This window comes from Azolla caroliniana, unplaced genomic scaffold (assembly GCF_043228905.1).
Source record: "Azolla caroliniana isolate FFs.n. ecotype wild unplaced genomic scaffold, voAzoCaro1.0.p SCAF_11, whole genome shotgun sequence".
NCBI classification, from domain to species: Eukaryota; Viridiplantae; Streptophyta; class Polypodiopsida; order Salviniales; family Salviniaceae; genus Azolla; species Azolla caroliniana.
This window is the reverse complement of record NW_028230446.1, coordinates 10,004,919-10,023,066: the sequence shown is the minus strand read 5'-3', so window position 1 is coordinate 10,023,066 and position 18,148 is coordinate 10,004,919. Positions and strand designations below refer to the sequence as shown.

At 38.6% G+C, this 18,148-nt stretch overlaps 2 protein-coding genes across 2 annotated transcripts; both read left to right on the top strand.

The window, feature by feature from the left end:
• The first annotated feature begins 5,660 nt into the window (after positions 1–5,660).
• On the top strand, positions 5,661–9,101 carry LOC147857740 (splicing factor Prp18 family protein). The gene is made up of 2 exons (XM_087327362.1): positions 5,661–6,566; positions 8,507–9,101. The coding sequence occupies exons 1-2, from the start codon at positions 5,679–5,681 to the stop codon at positions 8,924–8,926; spliced, it is 1,308 nt and encodes a 435-aa protein (XP_087183488.1). The 5' UTR covers positions 5,661–5,678; the 3' UTR covers positions 8,927–9,101.
• Positions 9,102–11,053: 1,952 nt separating this feature from the next.
• On the top strand, positions 11,054–16,100 carry LOC147857739 (peroxisomal acyl-coenzyme A oxidase 1-like). The gene is made up of 13 exons (XM_087327360.1): positions 11,054–11,254; positions 12,065–12,173; positions 12,296–12,357; positions 12,675–12,884; positions 12,995–13,082; positions 13,198–13,360; positions 13,448–13,844; positions 14,016–14,147; positions 14,318–14,438; positions 14,617–14,727; positions 14,812–14,881; positions 15,359–15,542; positions 15,837–16,100. Exons 1-13 carry the CDS (start codon positions 11,072–11,074, stop codon positions 16,035–16,037), a joined length of 2,031 nt encoding a protein of 676 aa, XP_087183486.1. The 5' UTR covers positions 11,054–11,071; the 3' UTR covers positions 16,038–16,100.
• The last annotated feature ends 2,048 nt before the right edge of the window (positions 16,101–18,148 follow it).

The following is an 18,148-nucleotide window of genomic DNA, read 5'->3' as shown; positions in this document are numbered from 1 at the left end:
ATGCCAGTCCGACGGAAGGAGGTCGAGTCCCACACTGATGTTTATTCCCTAACATCATATTCAGATGACGTTGCACCGGATGTGGCCATAGTTCAAATTCAGCATGGCAAGGGCATAAGGTTATGGATCCAAACACCAAATAAACACTTTTCCAGGTAGGGTTTATGTGAAATATAAACTAGTATCCTACTAACTGACATGGGGTGTGATGTACCTACTCAAACTACATATTTCTATGCATTCAGGTACCAGCTGACCTACCAACGTCTCGATTTGGCCCTTGACGTTACCGAGTCAGATCTTGAGACCATGTGCAAGTGTCGTGAAATGGCATCGACGTGGACTATGACCTTATTCACATTGTGGATGGAGTATTCGTTGCCACTCGAGGTGACAGAACGCTTCACCGTCGTCAACCCACTGTGGGTGATGCTACCCAACATCCTTAGGAAGGTGGCTGAATGTGATTATATGTTCATTCCAATCGTGCTTGACGGGCATTGGGTGTTGTGGACGAAGATGCGACAGAAAATTTCTAAGCTAACTAGCAAAGTAGTCTTCTGCGATCCATTGAACAACGCAGCGACTGACAACATGCGGAGAATGGCAGAGTTGGCGATTCGGGAAATTTCATTTGAACCGTTAGACCACACCATTGTGCCTGAGGGTCAACATCACGTATTGCACATCCCAACTCAGCCAAATTGTTGGGATTGTGGCTTTTACGTCATGAAGACTATCCAAATGTTGGTGGGGGAGTTCTTACAAGGATGGATATCTCTGACTTTTGTAAGTGTAATTGCAATGCCTTATTCATGTGGATTGTGTATAGATGTGTTCTTATACATATTTGGTGACAGGGCACAGAGATGTGGTTCACCAAACACGAAGTGGATTCACTTCGGAATCATATGGACGAGTGGGCACGAAGGGTACTAGGATTTGCACCTGCGACCGGTGGCTCCATATTGTAAATTTTGTGAATGTTGTTTTCAGCACAAATTTTGCTATAGACCTGATGTTATAACTATATTTTGGAATCCACACAAATTTTGTATAGCGAGAATCGACTCATTGTATATCGCGATTACTTATTAATGGAAATGTTGTTTACAACAAGTGTTTATCTCAAGTTGATTTGTTGTTTTAAACCAATCACAAGTTGTGATCTAAAGGTGATTTGTTGTTTTCAACCAATCTAAGTTGTGATCTAAAGTTGATTTGTTGTTTTAAAAGTTTCTCAAGTTGTGATCTCCAATAGATTTGACGTTTTAACCAATCATCTACTTAATCCTTTCTCTATCTTATTGGTAAATTCTAATTTCACACAGCTCCTAGTTCCTAAAAGACTTTCAATTGACTTTAGCAACGTTCCTAGAACCTTCCTCGCGTATGTCTAAAAAAAGGACTTTTTTTATTTCTTTAATGAGCTACGATTTTTCATTCAACGGAGAAACCAAGTTGCCCAAACATCTTTAACTTAATTCTCTTTTGATATGGTCACCCAACCAGGTTGCCCAAACCTCTTAAAATTAATTCTCTTTTGATATGGTCACCCAACCAGGTTGCTCAAACCTCTTAAAATTAATCCTCTTTTAATATGGTAACCCAACAAGGTTGCCCAAACCTCTTAAAATTTATTCTATGTTGATATGGTCACCCAACCAAGTTGCCCAAACCTCTTACAATTAATTCTCTTTTGATATGGTCACCCAACCAGGTTGCCCAAACCTCTTAAAATTAATTCTCTTTTAATATGGTAACCCAACTAGGTTGCCCAAACCTCTTAAAATTAATTCTCTTTTAATATGGTAACCCAAATAGGTTGCCCAAACCTCTTAAAATTTATTCTATGTTGATATGATCACCCAACCAGGTTGCCCAAACCTCATAATCCAGGTCGCCCAACCTGTTACCTAAACGGCCAAAAAAACGGTCACATTTTAAGTCATATTAAACCCTTCACCGTCATTTAATCAGAGTTGATTCCATCTCCAGTTAATTACCTTTTAAGATCAGATTCAATTAATCACATTCTCTATCTTAATCCGAAGCAATTAATCACATTCTTTGTCTTAATCAAGTTCTTATAATCACATTCTCTGCCTTATTAATCACATTCTCTGTCTTAATCACGTTCTTATAATCCCATTCTCTATCTTAATTAGGTTCAATTAATTACATTCTCTAGCTTAATCAGATTCTTGTAATCACCGTCTCTATCTTAATCATAATCTCTGTCTTAATCAAATTCACTTAATCACATTCTCTAGCTTAATCATGTTCAATTAATCATATTCTTATAATCGCCGTCTCTATCTTAATCATAATCTCTGTCTTAATCAAATTTACTTTATCACATTCTCTAGCTTAAATTACCTCTGATTAATCACATTCTTATAAACCAAGTTGTCGAGATGAATCAAAATGAAATAGATTTCATCACGTCCTTGTATGATTCTGAGGACAAGTGTCGTGAAATATAAAAAGTCTAGACCCATAGAAGTGATCAAGATAGAGGCACCTAGGGTTGATGATACGCTCATAGATGTTCAATTGAGGTATCACACACGCTTCCGTACAGGGATCACAAGGGGTGCACATGTGACTAGGTATAATTGTCACCGATGCGGTGTGGCCAACAAGCAATATCCATGCACTCGACGTAGAAAGCATTCATCTCGATGTGGGTGTACTTTTCATGTGAACGCTCGAATGAATGGCGGGGTTGACCATGGGACAGTGACCGTTTCAATATATGGACCTCATACGGGTCATGTACCGGGAAGTAGACCAGATGCGTACTATTTGCCAGTGGCCCCAAATGTTATAAGTTGTTGTAGAGATGACCTTTTTGATGTTGGTTGCGCACGACATGTGGCACGAATGAGCATGCATAAGGAAGCATATCATAAGTCCAAGGCTAGTCCATTAGACCTTGTGAGTTATAGGTTCTTTATGATACCAAAGGAGGTCAATAACATGGCCAACAAGTTAAAAATTGGGAGTGCCATGTCAGGGGTTGATTGGTCTTTGATGATGCAAGATGCCTATGCCCTCCGAGATCTTGGGAAGGTGGCTCATGTCCAACCCTACTTGCCTGGTGAATATGGATCTCCCGCAAGGCAACCGTTCATCTTGGTGCTCCAAGATGAATGGATGTTAGAGATGTGTGAGCGATTGTCAATAAACAACTCTTGGGCAATCGACTCCACGTTTAAAACAAACCAATTTGGCTTGCCATTATATGCAGTTGTGGCCCCAAATGCCATGGGAGTTGGTATCCCATTATGGTACATGATATGTAGTTCTGATAAGGGGTCTAACCATGAGCAAGTAGCTTTAGAAACTTGCTTGAGAGTCATATTTGCACGGATGCCCAATGTGAGGCCAAATGCCATAGTCATCGATAAAAGTTGGACATCATATAATGCCATAAGTAATGTGATTGCAATAGACCGATTATCTTGGATAGTTACAAATGGGCAAAGGTCGCAAACACATTGTCGACTTTTGTTGTGTCACTTCCACGCAAAAAAAACATGGTTGGACAATTTGTTGCCAAAGGTAAGTGTAACTGAGAGAAACCATCTTTATAATCGGATGTGCCAACTCATGCAATGCATTACGGAATCCACATTCAATGCCCAATGTGAGGAGTTAAAGGTAGAATATGCAAACAAGCCAGGTGTTTGGCAATATATAGAAGGAGGATGGTGTGGCTTGACATGTGTGTGGAGGAAACTGTGGCCCAAATTTGGTAGAATGTTCAACTACGGACATGTTGACACTACCAATCTCGTGGAGAGACATTGGCAGTTTATCAATATATTGCCTTAAGAGGGAGGATAAACCGATCAATTACCGATCTTGTGCATGTTTTAATCGGGGACAGTCAAACTGGCACTTGCATCGGGGGTACTGTTATTGAATGGTACAAGCAACGACAAGAAATATGTGAGAGTGGTAGATTTGCACCACGTGCAAATTGTAGGGATCAAACAACAAGACTTAAAGAGGCCGAAAGGCTACTAGAGAGGTATGAAACTAATGATGCGACAATGCATATTGTGGACGAGCCTCGATATTGGTTAAAAATATTGAGCTTGACAAAACCGAATGTATGGTATAATGTATCGCTCCAATGTTCATATTGTGATTGCCAAGACCCTACGAGTAAATGTAAGCATATACTCGGCATCAGGATGATTATTGAGAGGCACATGCCACATCTATGTGGGTCATTGCCTTTTATAGATCATGCAACCCATATGCGCAATGACCATTTCACAGAGACGGAAGTGGAGACAGAAGTAGAACCAGTCGAGGAGACAAACCCTATAACATCACAAATGGAGGAATGGGAGTCGAAAATACAAACGGTTGAGGGGGCTATTCAATGTCTTAGGCAAGGGTTACGATCCCTCGACCGTGCAACAATTTTGGCATGTATGGAGTCCATTGAAGAAATAGGTCAGACGTTGGTGTATCACCTAGGTGCACCGAAACCAACCAATGAAGAAGACTGTGGATCCATAGGGTGTAGGCAAGCAATTGGTGCAAAAAGGGGAGCATCAATCAACATTTCACAAGATCTTATTGGCAGCTCCCCAAACACTTGCAAGGCACACACAGGAAAAATGCAAAGAGGCGCAAGTCGAGCTAGGAGGCGGTTGCCAATATGTGCAACAGAGAAGATGCGATGCTTGCATTGCGATGCCTTGACCTTTAGATCAAGGGACTCAAATGTTGATTGTTGCAAGAATTGTGGTCGCATCTTGCCATCATCTCTGGATGAGCCATAAACATAGCTTGGGTGGTTTTGCGGACCGGTGCATTTGGGTTTACAATGTTTCAAGTGGATTTATGTTGATTTATGAGTGCATTTGGGAGTATGTCATATGTTGATTTATGTTTTAAGTTTCCTTATTCAAGTATGTCATCCTTTGATTTGGGTTTACGGTGTTTAAAGTGGATTTACGTTCTCTGTTTTAAGTTTTATGTTTTTTAACTTTTAACTTTTATGTTTTAATATGATTATTTGTTTTAACATAAGTATGGTAAAGATCGTCGATTTTGAATAATTTGAGGTTGGATTTTGTGACTGTTTGATATGTTATTGTAAGTTTTAAGGGTAATGAACAAGCTTATTTGAAGATTTTGGTCAAAATGATACATTTGGTTGGGCGACCTGCAATGGTTGGGCGACCAATCGGTTGGGCAACCTGCAAATGTCAGGGTTGGGTGACCTAAAACGGTTGGGCGACTTGCAACAGTCAGAGTTGGGCGACTTGCAACAGTTAGAATTGTAACAGTCAGAGTTGGGCGACCAACGACTCAGAGTTGGGCGACCTCTAACAGGGTTGGGCGACCATCGACTCAGAGTTGGGCGACCTCTGACAACTTTTTTTTCCGCGTGTTCTTCCTTATCGAAATCTGACGGTGCAGATCGCACGCGCGTTCCTCTAAGCGACCTACACCGTCTGTGGCCGCGATTCCCTCACCAGCCCTCTCTATGATTTGATGCAGAATAGACACGAGCCATACATAGCAATACATACATACATACATACATACATAGCAATACATACATATACATACATACATATATATATATAATGATTCGTGTGTGTTTGGTCTCTGTATGTATGTATGTATTTCTTTTATCGCTTGTGGCGATGGAGAAGCTGAAGCAGGAGATCGAACGGAAGCGCAAAGCTCTCTCCGAGAATTTCGCAGGACGGAAATTCGTCAGAAGATCAGAGATCGAACAGAAAGAAGTCGACCGTATCAGAGAAGAAGAGCGAAAAGAACTCGAAGATAGACGAAGGGCTTCTGCCAAATCTAGGGTTTCTTCCTCCACCCTTGTCAGCCATGGATCCTCCACAGGTGATATAAACACAGAATCTCTTCCTTCTTCGTCTATTTCAAACCTAAAAGGAAAAACCATTCTCCTCTCGGAGGAAGAGAAGCTTGACGATCTCGTACTACCCCGTGCTGAAGTCATCCGACGCCTCAGATATCTTAAGCAACCAATCACATTGTTCGGAGAGGATGATGATATGAGATTAGAGAGAATCAAAGCTCTTTTAAAAGCTGGGGTCACGGACCCTGACACCGAACTCATGGAAGGTCAAAGAAACGATTTTCTCATGGACCTCACTGACATGAAAAAGAAAGAAAGGAGTGGTTTTCTTGAAAACCGGCGGAGTAGAAATAGTAATAGTAATCGAGATAAGAAGAAAGAGAAAAATGGTGGTCAAGATAGAGGAGATGATGGAGGAACTGGACCTGTTGATCTTGGTGTTGGTGACCATGTCGGCGATTATGAGTCATCCGATTTAGAGAATGATAAGGACTCCAAGAGGATGAAAGCAGATTTCAGTGAACTTTGTGATGAGGATAAGATCTTGGTTTTCTTCAAGAAGCTTCTTCAGGAGTGGGCTCAAGAGCTTGAGGAGCGTCCCGACACTCAGAAAAGGACTAGTAGGGGGAAATCAAGTGTTGCTACATTCAAACAATGTGCGCGCTACTTGAATCCACTCTTCAAGATGTGCAGAAAGAGGGTACGCTAATTAATATATAGGTTAAAACACTGGGTATTTAACAGAATACCTCTAAATTTGAGAAAATGACCACAACACCCCTCCCTCTTGTAGCTCAAGTATACTACTACATATGGGTGTTCTGGTATTTTCTGGAAACTCAGGGTATTTTTGGTAAATGTCCAATGAGTGTGGGATATTTTAGCTTCTCTGTAAATTATTTTTTCTTCTCTTGTTGCTTGATTTATAGCATCATTTTTGGTTGCTTTCGACATTGTGTAGGGTTTTCATGAGTATTATAAATTTAATGAGCTAGTTAGTTCAGAGATGGGTTCAATAACTTGGTCTATGGCGATTCGGTCAGCCACAGCCTAGATGCTATTGTATGATCTGTAGATAAACTGTTAGACGTAGGGTTATAATTAGTATAAAATAGTCTTATGGAAAGAATAAAATTGATTTTAGGTCATTTTTTATTCGAAAACATATTAAAATAGCTAATAATTACCCCCACATCAATCTCAAAAAGTAAAGGTAAATTTTGAATATGCAAGTGCAAATTACGCGAAACTCAGATTTGTGTAGAACGTTGGATACACAACCTCCCAAATAATTGATCTAACCTGCACTATTTCGGCTGTTGTCCAACTCTCCACAGACCATATACTTCTACTGACCCTACAGTTGGCTAGAGGTGTGTAGGTGCATACTACACCCAGTAGTTTCTAGCTTAGACTCATGGATCTGGTGATTAAGCTGTAGCCTACTAGTCATATGATGGTGAGCCATAGATTGAATACCTATATATACTTGTGTATATTTATGTATGTATATGTGTGTGTGTGTGTGTGTGTATCTATATCTGTATCTATCTATCTCTAACTGTCCTGGGGGGAAGGCCAAAGACGACACCTAGAACCGAAAATATAATACAAAACTATCCTCCTCATAGAAGGGAGAATTGATTTTTTTATCTTGTAGACTCTAAAAGTTCTATTAGATATTCCACCAGTTTTGAAAGGCATGGAATGATCTTTTGCCAAAACTTGTTGGCGCAGCCTGCAAAAAACATCTGCTTATATAGTACATGTCAGACAATGCGCCACAATGTTTTTTGTCTCAACTATATTTATATCGCAGAAGAGGAATAATTTGTCTCAACAAGTAGTTTCCATGAGTTTGTGCAAATAAGAATTGTAGACCTTCTAGCTAGCTGCGGCATGCAAAGTATCTCGGTTTTATGTGCTACAAGAGTACGCAGAATTGGATATTTTCTCTTAAGTGAACAATTGAAAAATAAGAGTGCAGAAGGGAAGTTCATCCTTTATGTATGAGTATTTCAAGGCCATAAACATCCAGGTTCTGGTCAACCAAAAGTGATCCAATTGGTAATGGACCTACTTGAACCTTAATTAAACCCCAATAGTGCTGCGCAACACTGTCTATATATTTGTATTTGTAAATATATGTCCATATCATGGTTTCTCCATAGTTCAGCAGCAATATGAGACAGATTGTAAAAGAAATGGTTCAAACCCAAAAAAAATACCTGTTGCTGGAGAATACCATAGATGGTACGGTGTAACCTAAAAACAATTTATAACATTTATAACATTTAAATTATACAGTTAAATGTGGACATTTCAATATTTAACAGATTAGAAATTAGGATACCGAAACAAAACCTGTTGAAATGAAGAATGGAAAATGGCTTGCCACGTCAGCAGATGTAGACATGGACAGAGGAGAGGGTATATTTAAATGTGTCTCTAATGAAAACGTTGGCAATACTCCTAATTTTGTGTGATATTTACAAGAATATTGTTAAGTTCTCAAGACTAAGCTCATATCTGTAAAGTAAATGTATATGCTGCATTTTCTTGTTTCCTGCTACTTATGGAGTTCACCATTATGGTTTTTGTATATGGCAACACACTAAAAGCTGTCTGTTATGTGTTCAGGTGCTACCAGATGATATCAGACAAGCATTGATGATTATTGTGAAGCGGTGCATGGAGCGAGACTATTTGTCTGCCATGGATCAGTACATTAAGCTTGCAATTGGTAATGCACCGTGGCCCATTGGTGTTACTATGGTTGGCATCCACGAACGTTCAGCACGAGAGAAGATTTACACAAACAGTGTTGCTCACATCATGAATGATGAAACGACAAGAAAGTATTTGCAATCAATAAAGAGGTTGATGACACTATGCCAGCGGCGTTATCCTTCAGCACCGTCGAAATCAGTTGAATTTAACAGCCTTGCAAATGGTAGCGACTTGCAATCATTGTTGATTGAGGAGACTGCAAAGAAGGGTAATAAGGCAGCAGAAGAAAGGCTCCGGCTTATGGCCGCCCCTGAAGAAAATTCACCTTAAGAATTCTTTTCCTTGATTGGCTAACATTTGTTTTTCTTTTGACTAAGGTGAGGTTCATGGGACTGGCAAATATGTGCCCTTTAGTGAGCTAATAGAAGCCGCAACACATGTATTTGTGATTCTACTAAATTAGCAATACAGTTTCAGGCATTGAAATTACAGGAATTTTATCTCATCTTTGCTATTGTACATAAACAGTACAAGGTATCAATCCAACGTGCTATGCTCTCGATGTATGTTTGTGTGTGAGTGTTTTCTCTTCTCTGTTGGGTGTTTATTGTGACTGTCTTTGTTTTGTCTTTCAATTCTATAGCCTTCATCATGGTTGAGGCAGTCCATTAGGTCTGGAGAAGTTTTAGAAACTTGGTTGTTGGCAGTACTCTTTGAAACTCATCGTACCACCTTTTGATTATCGAATTATTTGATATGCTGACACTGAAAGAAAAGATTGAAATTTGTAATCTGTTTGATGTGGATTTCGATGTTACAGTTTGAAGAAACTACTTTGGAAAGTTAATTTTAAGCATTGGGAATCACGTAATTTAGCCATTTTTTCATGATTCAATGTAGCCGAAATTATTAATAACAGTATTATGACAATGAGTATTGAATGGGAAGTTCTAATGTGTTAGGGAACTTCATCATGTGCTGTGAGGCTTTCTGAAGCCCCCTCCATATTACTTCAACATTTGAAAGTCACTCTAAAATTGGCGCTAGTACTAGGAAATGGCAAATTTTTTAGACCCTCTTCCTTACCATGCTAGACATGGTCTTACCAAATCTTCATCATTAGATTCAGCAGCTTAGTATGTATAATGTTTTAAACCTGAAGTGATACTTTATTTGTATAAGCTGAGGTTTGGTTTAAAGTGGGATTTCATAAGGTTTGAGCGTAAAGCTCAATGGCCACGTGTATTGCATGATGGCCTTTTCTTTAATTTGTTATGTGTCTCTTTCCGTGCTCTCCATTTGCAATCTCGTGTCTCTTTTAAATATGTTGCACCTATTTTTTCTTGAAAAAGAGGGTTTTGTCTTTTCTACCACAATATGTCTATATCTTATGTTACATTTGGAATGTAGCCCTAGAAAACGTTCTTAGGGCCTTTGGGAGGTAATCCTAACCATACAAAGTATTATCCTACTTGGATTCACAAAGACAATGATCATAAGTTCGACCAAGCTAATATCCGATTGCCATGGAACATATCATCCAAAGAGTTGAGAGACGCACACATGGTTTGCATGATTTGAGGTCACTAGGTAAGATCCTTGAAAGTCAAAATAACCTTTGAAACAATGAGACTATGGGTGGCATATATTGCAAGAATAATGATGTATAATGGCATGAACATAAAAGACATGGTAGTTTTTGGAGTGCTCACTACAAATGGAAAACATCATGAGCGGAAAAAAGTCATTTCTTAACCACACGAGGTTTTTTCTCTAGATCAATGTGTCCAGAAGAGGACAAATACATTTTTAAGTGCCATCCGTCTCTTCCAGAATGTTGTGGCCTATTGAGCTCTTTGAAAGCCCAAAATATATACGCCTTTGTAGCAAAGAGTCAAAAGAGAGGGATTGACGAACAAGTGGCGATCGTCTACGTAGTTTATTGGCTAGAGAATCCCAAAGGACAACAACATGTATGATTAAGTCATGCATACATACGCCTTTTCGAATGATCGAGCAATAGAAAATACGTGTATGCATAGGCAAGGCAGAAGAAGTATATGGAGAGGAGGAGTTGGGAGTATTCGATGGCGGGATCGAGTGTCGGGATCATCGATGATCGAATGTAGAAGCTCTTTTTGGGTAAAGACCAAGACCAAAAAAAGCCTCTTAGTCTCCCAAAATAGCAGAGCACCCTTCACAAGAAGAAGCCCATATGTATAACGTATGTATATATATTTATGTACGTATATTATATACATATACATACATACATACATACATACATACATACATATACAGTATTCTCATGGCTATGGCGGCTGCTGCTGCTTTTTTTTATGTCCATCCCCAACCCAATCCGAACTAAAAAAGCAGCCTTTTCAAACGATAACAGACAAAGAGAAATCCAAACCGGTCTGAAAATCTTCATCTTCATCTTCATCTTCATCTTCTGCTTAACCCTTCTCCCCCGCCATGCCTGCGTCATCAGCTCCCGTCCTTTCTGCTCGTGAAGATGGAGAAGAAGAAACCCATCTCCTCTCCCAGGAACGTCGCAATGCTCGGTTCGACGTTGACGCTATGAAGATCGTTTGGGCAGGTGGAACTGAGGAGCTTTCCCTGTCTCAACGCATGTCTCACCTTGTTTCCAGTGATCCTGTAAGTCTTTAATGTCATACCAATCTGTTCGTCTAGGGGTAGTATTTAGGTAAATACTATCCATAGAGGAATAGGTTTTTGCCTTCCGTGATCTCATATTTTCTTAATAGTATCTGTACGCTCAAGATTCTATTTTTTTAGGAATATTTCAATCTCAATGTTGTTGCAATAGATCGTGTTCTGGCTGTTCTCATTCTTATTTTGATGATTCACATGTTTGTTAATGTCCTTCTGATGTGTCACTTTGTGATTTTGAGAACTTGCATGGAAATCTTGTTCCGGCTGACATTATTCTCGTAGTTTATGTTATTCTGATGTTTTTATATCCAACTGGTAATAATGGATGGTGATCCTCGTTGTTATTATGATTGTCCGTGTTGCAATATTCTGATCATGCCATGCCAATCATACTCTGGCTGATGTTATTTGGATAATTACATGACTATTCCTTTGCATTGATTTGATGCTGATAATTTCAATATATAATTTTGTTGCTTTCTGGCATTAGTTTGTGATGCTTCACATCATTCACAACTCCTGGTCAATTCTGGTGCTTTACATGTGATTTCTGCTGTGTTTCTCTAACATGAAGGTTCGTGTCTGAATATATTCCATAGAATTCTTCCACCTTAAGATTGGTGTTATTATATGATGGATTCCATAGAATTCTATTTCTATTGCAAAATCTTCATTCAAAGGATAATCAAACCAAAGCCGTAATTCGTGGAAAAATTTCCAAAATCTTTCTCACGTAGATGAGATGATCCTTTTAATGAGACTAGTTTAAATAATCAATTTGTTTATGAGTAGGTATTCAGGAAAGATAATCGAGTACAACTTAGTCGGACAGAGCTTTTCCAGAACACCTTGAAGAAGGCAGCGCATGCATGGGATCTTATACAGAACTTGCAGCTAAATGGTATATACCATTACATTAAATGTCCTAGAGAAAACACTAATCTACTTTATCGATGTGCATTGTTTTTTCGATCTAGGTTGCAATGATTGTTTTCAGAGTCTGATCATATGATGATGGTACAGAGAAAGAGGCAGCTAAGCTGAGGCATTTTATAGATGAGCCAACTTATGCCGACTTACATTGGGTATTCTTCTTGAAGCTTCATACTTCTGTGTTTGAGAGATGAAATGTTATATTAATGGCTTTATGAGACCAAACCCCAAAGTCACCTATGAGTATTACATTACATCCTTGCCAATCTTGTAGAATGCCTGGTGAGGTAAAGCAAAATGAAATTGTACCTAAACTAGGTAGCTAAAGTGAATTGATATTATAGCTGAAACTAGGTAGTTACTCTTTTGTAACGAAGGTGTACACCAAGGACAATGACATTGGATAGTCCAAACATAGCCAATTTCAAGTTGTAAAATTTTGGGTTTTAAACCCCTCCATTTTTAACAGGGTATGTTCATACCTGCCATGAAAGGGCAAGCTACAGATGAGCAACAAAAGAAGTGGTTGCCACTTGCCTACAAGCAAGAAATAATCGGATGCTATGCCCAAACGGAACTTGGTCATGGATCTAATGTGCAAGGATTAGAAACAACAGCTACATTTGATCCCTCAAGTGATGAGTTTGTGCTGGATTCACCCACTTTGACTTCAACAAAAGTATGGATTTGTCCTAATAGTAATTGTTAACATTGTACAAAGAATTTCTATGATGGAATGTTATTCCTTTGCTAGATGATAGATGCTAATAAGTACCTGTATGCTTTCAGTGGTGGCCTGGAGGTCTTGGGAAGGTCGCAACCCATGCAATTGTTTATGCACGCCTCCTAATAGATGGGCACGATTATGGTGTCCATGGTGTGTTATCAATGACTTCATAGCTTTTTATTAAGTCTGTGTTTTCTTGCTTTGTTGTTAGGACCATGCTTCTTTGTGATAAGCCGCTGACAAATGTCTTTTCACTATAACTCAGCTTTTATTGTGCAAATACGTAGCCTCGATGATCATCAGCCATTATTTGGTGTGGTAGTTGCTGATATTGGTGTCAAGTTTGGGAATGGAGGATACAATACCATGGATAATGGCCTTCTCCGACTTGATCATGTCAGGATTCCACGGGATAATATGTTGATGAGGTTTAGCTTATTATTTCAGCACACCTCAGCAAGTTAGTAGCTTGTTGAAATATATTAGGCTGAAATATTCTGGGTTTCTGTTTGCAGGTTGGCAAAAGTGACAAAGGAAGGAAAGTACATACCGTCGAATATACCCAAGCAATTGGGTTATGGAGCAATGGTGTATGTACGGAGATCAATTGTCATTGATGCATCAGACTATCTTTCTAGGGCTGTAACAATAGCCGTAAGATATAGTGCAGTGCGACGTCAGTTTGGCAAACCAGGAAAGGAATCTGAGATACAAGTGTTGGATTATATGACACAACAACATCGACTTTTTCCACTCCTTGCAACTGCGTATGCATATAGATTCTTAGGTGTTTGGATGGATCAGCTATATTCAGATGTAATGGATCGTTTGGAAAGGAAAGACTTCTCAACCTTACCTGAGGTGCATGCTTGCACCGCAGGGTTAAAGTCAATGACAACATCAGTTACAGCTGTAAGTTTCTGTTGGTTTCAGATTTGTAACATTTTTTTGTGTGACTTATAGCCGGTGATTTCAGTTTAACAGTATTTTTGGTGACCCACAACAAGCAGTTTCAGTTTTAACATTACAATTAGTGAACTATGACTATTACGTGTGCCTATATTGGTATTTTATGATGATTAGGATGCAATCGAGGAATGTAGAAAATTATGTGGGGGTCATGGTTATTTGTGCGCAAGTGGTCTTCCCGAATTGTATGCAGTATATGTACCTGCTTGTACATATGAGGGCGACAATGTCATTTTATTGCTTCAAGTGAGTTTGCCTGCTTTTTGGTATATGGATGCATATGTTATCATATCTATCATTTTACATACAAATAAATGTGCATCATTAAATGCACATACTTTATCATATCTTTGATTTATTTATGCACATGTTTATCATTAAATTTGAATTCAATAAATGACTTTGTTTCTCAACAGGTTGCAAAGTTTCTAATGAAGACTGTTTCACAAGTCAGATCAGGGAATCAAATACCATCTGGTACTGCTGCTTATTTGGGCAACAGACTACTCATGAAGGAAAACTGTAAAGTGATGAAAGGTAATAGTGATCCAATTGCTCCTCTACTTTTAGATTCCTTAGTGGAAGGAAAACGCCCATCTCATGGAAACTTAGTTAGGTGTTGGGGAATGATATATTTTAGATTATCCATAGAACTACTTTTGTTTGTATTTCCTTCAACGAATTTTTTTTAAGAAGAAAAATGGTTATCTTGTAGGGGCTGATTGGATGGAAACATTGGTACTTCGAAACGCTTTTGAAGCAAGATCAGCAAGGATGGCTAATAGATGCGCTGCTGAGATTGCAGAGGCGGTCGATCAGGAAACAGGCACGTGCAATATCTCACGAGCTTTTTTACTTAAATGCTGTGGGTCCCTTTTTTGTTATGACTAGATTTCTGTTAAATTTTCAGAATTCTCTGAACTCTCTGCTGAGCTAGTTGAAGTTTCCAGGGCACACTGTGAGCTCATTGTGGTGACAAAGTAAGAAAATTTCATGATGAACTCTGTGAATTTTGTATACACAGTGTCCTAATTTAGACATACATACTCTTTCTGTAGACATTAGTTGTGTAAGAGTTTTTTTCCTAATTCAGACCATAGTTGTTAAAAAAGCGTATTTTATGTTGAGAATACGTTTAGAATTCTTAAAAGTATTCTACACATATGCTACATTTTAGAACTGCCATTTTGAAATGTTTCACGTATTCTAAGTATTTAACAAGTGTTTAACGTATTTTTCTTGTATTCAACATAATCTACATGTATTCTACGTTATTAACATAGTTAACATATTTTTTCTATAGAACACATATCCTAATTATGCAAAGAAAAAGGGTAGAATACTTTTAGAATACTTAGCGCATGTATTCTACGTGTATTGTATGCTAAGTATTCTAGAACTATATATCAAACCTTTCTCCTCTTTTAACTATTTTCCTTCTTTGTGTTGACTATCAGATTTATGGATGCCTTGAGGGGAGACTTTCCAGGGGAAGGAGTAAAAAGGCAGCTTGATATTCTTTGCCGAGTCTACGCCATCTCTTTACTCATAGCTCATGCAGGGGACTTTCTATCGATAGGTTATCTTTCTGAAAGACAAATCATCCTTGCTAAACAGCAGCTTAGGGCCCTGTTCCGTGAGGTATGGATGTTCATCTCTTGAATCTGCACTTAGTTCATCCGCTCTTAGCAACAAATTGCACTCACTTTATCCACTCTTAGCAACAAATTGCACTCGGTTCATCCATTCTTAGCAACCACCTCAACTGCCTTCTGGGAAATTATATGAAATCTCACAGCTAGTCCTACGGCAGTTAAATGAAATTGCACAGTTGTCACTAAAATAGTTTTTTAGACTGGGAATCTGTTGATTGAAGTTTTTGAATTCAGTAGTGACAATGCCCATTTTATGAAGCTTGGTTTTGGTGTTTTACAGGTGAGGTTGAATGCAGTGGCTTTGGTCGATGCCTTTGATCACTCCGACTATTATTTAGGGTCCATACTTGGTCGATATGATGGGGACGTGTACACCAATCTCTATAAAGAAGCATGGAATAGTCCTTTAAACTTTTCATGTCTTCCAGAAGGTTACAATGATTTCATTCGTCCTATCTTGAAGCAAACCTCTAAATTATGATGATGCACACTAGCCTTTTAGCATCCACATTGTGCTCCCAACATTGTGATGTTCTTGTTTATTGATCTCATATCAATTCTTTAGACCAAAAAGCTAATAAGACTCCATAATTTTACACTAGTTTGACAGAAAATAATAGTAACTTCAAAAACAACTATGGGAATGCCAAAGCTTATTTATTTGAGAATTGCAATGGCTCATTGTGACCCTAAATATGCAACAAATACGAAAGCGTTTGTAATAAATGCTTAATGCGCATCCATATTCTGAATAGGCAAATCAACATGCACACTATGATTGGATTGGGTACATTTAAAGATTATGTAAGTCTGCATGCAACACATTCTGATGATTGTGTAGACATGTAGCAATGACATTGTGAAATTTCATATTTATGAGAAAAATAGGAGCTTTCAAATTTGTTGGAGTGAATGAAGGTAGTCCACTTGATATCATCTTTTATGTGGCTTGTTCTAAGATATGTTGCTGTCTCCAATTTTAATTTGTCAATATGTTGTAAGTTAGTCAAAGCCCTTGCACTAACCTAGTAAGATTTCAAATTTATGAAAGTAAAAGTACATTTTGATTACAATATGCATGCTAAAAAGTAGTCGGCATGATGTGATCTTTATGTGGCTCATCCTAGTTAGTTTTGTATGTTATGATTTTGGTTAGCGGGTATGCTCACATGAGAATTTGCAAACAAAAGAAATTGGACTTAAAATGGATTAGATAAGATTTTGAAGTGGTTAATAAAAGTTATGCACAAAACAAATAGTTTTAAACCAGTAAGATGTACATGATCATGAACTCAAAAAATATATAAAATAAATTTGCAATTTGAAATTAATTAAACATGGGTAATGTCTTGCACCACTTCAAAAAAGTGATTAGTAACAACTACAAATATTGAAATTGAAGAGTTGTGTACTTGAGAGTTGGGGCTATGGATGTCTTATTATAAAGGCACCATCTAAACCTTGTTTGTTTGGGAGTGTCTTCGATGTACTACATCTAAAAGTAGTGTAACAAAAACATCCAAAAATCGCATTAGCGATGGGCACAGTTCGGTTCGGTTTCAAGGCAAAGAAACCGAACCAAACTGTTTATTTAAAACAAAAACCAAACCAAACCGTTTATGAACTCTCAGTATTTAAACCAAACCATTTAGAAAAAGTTGAAACCAAACCATTTATGTTATCTCCTTCTTGGAGAAACAGCTTCGATTACTCCCCTGAGTAATCGGGTCAAGGAATCATGGTGGCGTAGGGGACTACGATAGGGCCGAGTAGGCTGAATAACTACACGATAGCTGGCCACAACCGGTGTTCCACTTACGTCTTAGGAATAATAGAATCGAAAGTACAGATTACGGAAACAAACACAGAGATGACCCAAAAAGTATGTATATTGATTACTGGATAAAATCGATTACAAGGCAACACAAACCGATTATATTAGTCACTCTCTCTCTATATATATCATAACCTATGCATATTCCCCCGTCCTTTCTTCTGTTGTTCCCCGATTTATATAGCCTCTTCTCTCCTTGGCACGCTTTAGCTACTTCCTGCTAATTTCATGGCCTTTATTCTCGGCTATGTGTATTTCGTTCCACCTTCCTCGTTTGCGAGTGCTCAGCCGATTCCCTTTTTACCTACTCGTCTCTTTAGATTCGTTTCACACCTCGTGCCCTTTGTCCCACGGATAACACATGGCATGCTTGTGGAACAGTCCCTTGCACGTCGAACCCAAAAACAAAATCGCTCCAAAAAAATCAAAATTGAGAATTTGAGAATATTGTTATTTTAAAGAGCCGAAAAAAATGCTATTGTACACTTAGTCTTCTTCCAAATTTGATGTGATGCCCTCCGGTTGCTTCGACTCCCTCCGTGTGAGATCGGTTGTCAAATCGGCCCTTTGCTCCGTATTCTCCTGGGCTTCAGTTTGTTCCATCGGCTTTTGAGTCGCCTCCTCCTGTTTTGGCTCATCTGTGTGTTACTCGGCCGACAAATCGAGTTGTTGGTCTTGAGTTACCATTGTGGATCCCGGAGCCACTTCCTCCTGTTTTAGCGTTGTGGTTCGTTCAACCACTTGTTCCAACTCCGAGC